The following is a 7,238-nucleotide window of genomic DNA, read 5'->3' as shown; positions in this document are numbered from 1 at the left end:
TATATATATATATATATATATATATATATATATATATATATATATATGTAAATAACATGTTACAGTTATTCAAATAAAGTTTTTTTTAAATAGATGAAAATACAGGAAAAGAAGCTTATGTGAGAAGACAAAAATTTTAGAGAGTCTTCAATATATAAAAGATAAATGAGGGAAGGAGATACAGTAGTTACCAAATAAATGTTTAATTGAGGCAGGTAGGTGGGCAAATAGAAATGAAGGAAGTTGACTGGCTTACTAATTAATTAATCAATTAAGAGTTCCAGTCCCAGGAGTGAGACTAGAAAAGGAGAAGCATAATGAACAAGAAAAAGAAAATGAGCAGGCCTAAGGAACAAAGAAGGAAGAGTCAGTGAGAAAGAACAAGCAATGCAGTGTCTCTGAAGCCAAAAACAAGAAGTTCATCAAAAAGGGACAATTATGGGGTATGAAGAACTAGCAGAAGGATTCCAGTAAGCGTTAAGGATTCCAGTAAAAGTTATTTAAAGAGGTGAAAAACAACTATGAAGAAAGAATACAAGAAGTTACAGAAAAGATTTTAGGAACTGCAACAGTCTTCCAGCAACTTTTTCAGCACCTTGCACTCACTTCTCCATCCAAGTAACTGTGCCATCCTGGCTGTCGGACACGGTATTTCACCTTCTTCATCTACTAAAAAAGACAATACCCCACCCTCCTCCTCCTCAAAAAGTATCCATTGTGCCACATTTCTGTAGGAAGTGACTTTAAGTCACAATGGAGAAAGTCTTATAACTTAGTAATTAAGAATACTGTCTAGGGCTTCCCTGGTGGCGCAGTGGTTGAGAGTCCACCTGCTGATGCAGGGGACACGGGTTCGAGCCCCGGTCCGGGAGGATCCCACATGCCGTGGAGCGGCTGGGCCCGTGAGCCATGGCTGCTGAGCCTGCGCTCTGCAACGGGAAAGGCCACAACAGTGACAGGCCTGCGTATCGCAAAAAAAAAAAAGAATACGGTCTAAAGACCACAAATAATAAATGTTGGTGAGGATGTGGAAAAATAGGAACCCTCAGACACTGTTAGCGGAAATGTAAAATGGCGTCGCCACTGTGCAAAACAGTATGGAGGTTTCCCAAAAAAGACTAAAAATTAAAGTACCATATGACCCAGCAATCCCACTCAGGGGAATTTATCCAAAAAAACCCAAAACAAAACACTAATTCAAAAGATACTTGTACTCCAATGTTCATAGCAGCATTATTTACAATTGCCAAGATATGGAAGCAACCTAAGTGTCCATCAACAGACAAATGGGTAAAGAAGATGTAGTACATATATACAACAGAATACTACTCAGCCATAAAAAAGAATGAAAATTTGCCATTTGCAAAAACATGGATGGACTTGGAGGGTATTAAGTGAAATAAGTCAAACAGAGAAAGACAACAATGTATGATATCACTTATATGTGGAATCTAAAAAATAATACATACTCCTGAATGTAACAAACAAGAAACAGACTCACAGATATAGAAAACAAATTAGTGGTTACTAGTAGGGAGAAGGAAGAGGGGAGAGACAAGATAAGGGTAGGGGATTAAGAGCTACAAACTACTATATATAAAATAAATAAGCTACAAGGATCTATAGTACAACAAAGGGCATACAGCCAATATTTAATAATAACTATAAATGGAATATAACCTTTAAAATTGTGAGTCACCATGTTGTACACCTGAAACATATAATATTGTACATCAACTATATTTTAATTTAAAAAAAGAAAAAAAAACTCCTATAAAAGAAAATTTGTGTAGACGGACTGCCAGCAATCAAAATGTCTCTACCCACCCCCCAAAAAAAACTCTCTACCCCCTACCAGCTATGTGACTTCAGACAAACTAATTATTCACTCTGTGCCTCAGTTTCCTCATCTGAAAACAAGAATATTAATATATACCTCATAGGAGTCTTGTAAAGATTAAATGAGGAGACTTCCCTGGTGGTCCAACGATTAAGAATCCGCCTTCCAATGCAGAGGACCCAGGTTCGACCCCTGGTCAGGCAACTAAGATCCCACATGCCGCAGGGCAACTAAGTCCGCGCACCGCAACTACTGAGCCTCTGCGCCACAACTAGAGTCCACATGCCACAACTATTGAGCCTGTGTGCTCTGGAGTCTGTGCGCCACAACTAAGACCAGACGCAGCTAAAATTAAAAAAATAAATAAATAACTTTTTTTAAAGAAAAAGATTAAATGAGATAAATATATGAATATTAAGTGAGGTAATATATTTAGAACAATATCTGGCATATAATTATTGTTAGCTATTATAAATTAATTCATGATGTTAATGGTTTAATTAGTGTTATCCTTTCAAAGGTATTTTCATATTAACAGTGCAAAAAGATATGAACCTCCAATGACAGGTTTTACAACATTCATTTATACAACAAACAATTACTGAACTGTAGTCCTACGTACTAGGCACCCCTGGGAGCAGTAGGGTGCTGTGGTGAACAAGGGAGGAAAAGGTCCTACTCATGGAACTTAAATGCTAATTAAGTTGTTGAAGTCATAAACTTAGTTTGTCTACTCAACTAGACAAATACAAAACGAAGAAACGATGAAAAGATGCAAATTTAGAGAATTTATTTGGAAACTAAGAGATGGTTTCTAACATACAGAATAGCCAACAAAACAGGAAAGTGTAGCCTGGCATATAGTAAGAACTTAATAGATGTTTAATAAATGTGCCAGTTCCTCTCTCTAGGTTTGTTTTCTTACATGTAAAATGATAGGAGTTATCTTGAATCCAACTCCAATATTCGTTGATGTCTACTTATTGAAATCATCACGGCATATTAGGCAGCATTCTTAGAAACAGATGGCTGTACAGGCAGGGCCTATCATTGGGTGTGGGTGATGGGCCCAAATAGGCTCCACTGAGCTCAGGCCTTGCATATCACAAGAGCTTTAAATGTATTCCTTTACTGTTACATCTAAATAAGATCAGCTATACAACCACAGAGACACTGGATAGCACTGACAGAAATGTCACCCTTGCACCTCTATACAGGACTATACCGCCAGGGAATTAACATTTAAAATAAATATTGTAAATAGCCTGAAGGGGGAAAAAAAAGATGGTTCCAAAGATAGTTTCTACAATTAAGGATTCAAATTTTACTAGTTTTGAAATTAAATATGCCCCAAATGTCATAACCTAAGTAAAATCAAGGAAAAAGTGTTTAGTTTCCTTGAGTGTTGCAATTTAGTTTTTTGAAGATCAACCACCACTTGGTACTGTGGAAATCCCTACTGTTACTGCCTTAGAAGAAAGTCATCCATAGCAGACAACCACAAAAGACTTCCACAAAACATCTATGAAACAACATATTCTCACATCTGTTAGTGGGTTGTTTGAGTAGAAGAGTAGGACTGGAATGCAAAAAAACTAAAGTGAGAGACCACTATTTCAAAACAACAAGAAAATTAGAGTTCCAAGAATGCAGAAGTATCTACTTCTTAATTTCTAAAAAAACAGAAAAGATTCAGTTTGGTGCCACAATTCGAACAGCATAAAAAGTATATGGATTAAGGTTCTTTTTCAAAAATGTTAATTGTATTTCAATTGCTGAATTAGTAAACTATATTTAAACACTTTTGAAATAGGTTTTTGCAATAGAATATAATTTTTAAAGTATCTTGGCATCGTAATTTTATACTGCATAAATTCCTATTTTCCTGTATCTGAAAAAGGTTAAGTAAAGGTAATGGGTAAGAATTCTGCTAATTGATGCTTCAAAAACTATAATTTATGAAGGTAAAAATTATGTGGAAAAAAAAAGTTTTCCTAAGTGTCAGCCTTACAAACCCAAACAAGTGTTCCTTCCTTTGCCTTCTACCCGTTCTCTACCCACAATAAATGGTACCTAATACCACAAAAAGAGGTCCCTCGGAAAGAGAACACCAGAATCAAGGAAGGAGAAAAGTACACTCCTAAAAATTCATTCACATCTCTGGTTTGAATACTGAATTATAAATGAAATAACTAATCTGTTCCCAAACAGTGCCTTAGCTGATGCATTACAAATCACACGTGCAATTTTTTAAATGTTTCTCAAAATTTTTAGTATTATGTAGACAAGAAAGATATAGCCTAAGATTTCATGGACCACCTACCCACTCATTTATCTTGCCACTGGTAAGTAGAATTAGTGAAAAATAATAGAATATGAAGAATTATCAATTACGCAGAAAAAAGCCACCACCACATTAGAGCTATTACTTCAACATAACTCTTAGATTGTGGAGTATAAACTTTATCTTACTCTTCTTTTGATCCAGCACCATGTTAAGACATAGAGAAAAATGCAAAGGAACCAGGTCCCCTGCAAGACCCTGAAGGGACACCAACAGTCTCTAAATCAAACTCTAAATACAACTAAAATGATCATCAAGTATTGTTGTTAACACTAAGGATTAACTTAAATGAAGCTTAGAAGAGTTAAATAATTATCACCAAAATTCTTTGCAGACATATGTGAGGACAGAACAAACAAGAACCATAGGGAAACTTAACTAGCAAAATGACAAAGTAGAAAAAACTCAAAAGAAATCAGTCTGATGTCCCTAGTCCCTAAAATGACTCTAAGGATTAAAGGTTTGACCATGCAACAAAGAATTCTGACCTGAAAACCATTTACTTTCTTTTCACTGAGCACAGTTCATTTCCACCCTGTGTCCCTACATTTATGGTCCTCATTTCCCAAAAGGAACAGGCTATCAAAACTCCACAATGCAGCTATGATCTCTTCCTTTTGATACAAAGGGGCAAAACGAGAATTGAAGGAAGAAAATGCACTTTCTAATTTAATTATCATGTGTTGAATTTGGGATCAATAACTTGTAAGAGATGGGAGAATTATCCAACATCGAAAGAGAACCCTAGGGCTTCCCTGGTGGCGCAGTGGTTGAGAGTCTGCCTGCAGATGCAGGGGACACGGGTTCGTGCCCCGGTCCGGGAAGGTCCCACATGCCGAGCGGAGCGGCTAGGCCCGTGAGCCATGGCCGCTGAGCCTGTGCTCCGCAACGGGAAAGGCCACAACAGTGAGAGGCCCGCAAAAAAAGAACCCTAAAAACTGCAGAAGCAGGCTGCCAAAGAGCAATAAACAAAGTAGCTGTTTCATCATAAGCAAGGATTCTGCACAAATGAATGTTATTTTCTGCTTACAGTTTTAAGTTGATATTGATCAGCTAATGAAAATGTGGTCAAGAGATTGTCATTCTGGTTACTGTTGTTTAAAAAACAAAACAAAATAAAGCAACCCCACCCACACTGTTGGGAAAAAAGCTTCTGACATATGCGCTAAACTTGTTTACCCAGGCCACCTCTTAATAAGAGAAATGCTTTGCAACTTGACTAGGGTTATATAAGTATTTTGCAATGTGTTATCAGTTTAAAATCTTGTTTATTTACTCCCTAGTTAACAGGTTATTTTACTTCAAGGTCAGGTCTGCCATAGTAATAGCATCTTTCCGATTTTATTCCATCACTCAGCACTTCCTGCAATGCAATTTTAGCCATTAACTTTATCTCCTTTTCCTGTTAAAATATTTAAAAGATTTAAAAATATGATATTGACATGTGACAAATTAACTTCTTTAAATAGGTCTGTTCCCAGAAACATGGTAGGAAAGACAGTAAATGTCAGTGATTCAATTGTAATAGCAAAAGCTGAGTACTGTAAAATACTACTGCCTTTCAGAGACACGAAAAAAAATCCAATTTAAGTTTTAACAAGGGAACAGCAGTGAATCCTTCCCACTACCATATTTTCAAGTTATTCACCCCCACCTCTCACTTCTTTTCTAAGGCTATCAAAGATAAGGATTTCTGGGGAATAGCCAAGGTCAGCAAAGTAAACTAGGATCCCTTAAATGAAATACTTCCTAGGGAGAAATAACTGTAATGTACTGGAAAGAGGACTGGGACTAGGAATTTGAAGACCTGATCTGTCTAGACCTGCTGCTGCACTACACCCCATTCCATCTTTTAGACATGACTGACTAGATTTTTAACGTTCAAGCTCCCACTTTAGAAGAGATGTTCATTGAGAGATAGCATGAACTGAACTTTTCTTGAAGAATGGGAACTCCCTTGACCCACCTAACAAGATTTAAATCTGGGTCCTGGATGCTTGCTGTTGGCAAGATCTATCCTGTAACTCAAACATTACACAAACCTCTGCCTTCAGCAGCTAATGACACTAGAGGCACCTCTTAATACATAAACGCCAGTTTCAAAGGATAGCCCTCGGATAGGGAGGGAGGAGGTACAGCTTTTTTTTTTAAGAAACTGAGTATGAATTCAAAGATTTTTAAAATTTAAAATCTAAACGTTTGGAAGTAACACCTCAGCTAAACAGCAACGTGATCCTATGAGTCCCAACTACCTTTAAAGTAAAACGAGCCACACTGCCCACAGTTATTCGGCATCAAGCAGGTCCACAGTGGGCAGAAGGCTGAAAGAGGACTACATCGCACACCAGAAAGCCGCCACAAGAGTGGAGGCGGGCCAGCCCCGCACGGACAGCTGCTCAAACAGAACTCGGGGCAAGGAATCCCCAACTCCCACCCGCCTGCTCCCTCCCTCCACCTCGGGTCTCCCCTGTTCCCCAGGGGCGGGCCCCTCCCCCAGGTAACTCCCCTCCCCCACCGCCCCGTAGCCACCCCCACGCGTCTCAGCGCCCTCAGCCCCAACTACGGCCCCTCAGCGCTGGGTCTACCCAGTTGCCAACCCCTTCAGCCCCTCCTCCTTGAGAGGCACCCCAGTCCTCCGTCTCCTCACCGGGGTTAGCAGTAGTCGCCGCCATAGCTGTAAATGCCACCGCCGCCGCACCCCCCCAGTGGGAGGAGCCACCGCCAAGGAACCGGGGGGAGGGGGAGGGGAGAGCCACTCCCCAGACGCGGCGCCGTACTGCCGCCAATGCTACCGCGGAATCCAAGATGGCGGCTGCAGCAACCGCCCCCCGCCCCACCGTCCCCAGCCCCTACGACGGAGAGACCCGCCCCCACAGGGGGCGGGGTCATCCCAAGGCCAGCCTCCTCGGGAAAACTGACCAATAGAATCGCAAAACGACCAGAAGCAGGGCTGGCCACGGAGCTGCCAGCCAGTCCAGTGGAGGAGGGAGGGCGAGGAAGAAGTCCAGCTGTCTCTCTAATTCCGCCTCTTCTACCTTAGAGGTCAGCGATCTA

The 7,238-nt window shown here is 40.0% G+C and overlaps 1 protein-coding gene across 5 annotated transcripts in view; it reads right to left on the bottom strand.

Annotated features, from left to right (window-relative positions):
* Positions 1–6,983, bottom strand: part of ARNT (aryl hydrocarbon receptor nuclear translocator) — a 64,362-nt gene extending 57,379 nt beyond the window's left edge. For all 5 annotated transcript variants that reach the window (XM_029228854.1, XM_029228855.1, XM_029228856.1 and 2 more), the window contains exon 1: positions 6,832–6,983. In XM_029228854.1, coding sequence (XP_029084687.1) covers positions 6,832–6,856 — 25 coding nt within the window. In that variant the 5' untranslated portion in view covers positions 6,857–6,983. The remainder of the gene's footprint in view (positions 1–6,831) is intronic.
* Positions 6,984–7,238: the final 255 nt, after the last annotated feature.

Source organism: Monodon monoceros, unplaced genomic scaffold, assembly GCF_005190385.1.
Source record: "Monodon monoceros isolate NGI ecotype Baffin Bay Population unplaced genomic scaffold, NGI_Narwhal_1 Super_Scaffold_18, whole genome shotgun sequence".
Taxonomy (NCBI): domain Eukaryota; kingdom Metazoa; phylum Chordata; class Mammalia; order Artiodactyla; family Monodontidae; genus Monodon; species Monodon monoceros.
This window is presented reverse-complemented; position numbering and strand designations above follow the sequence as displayed.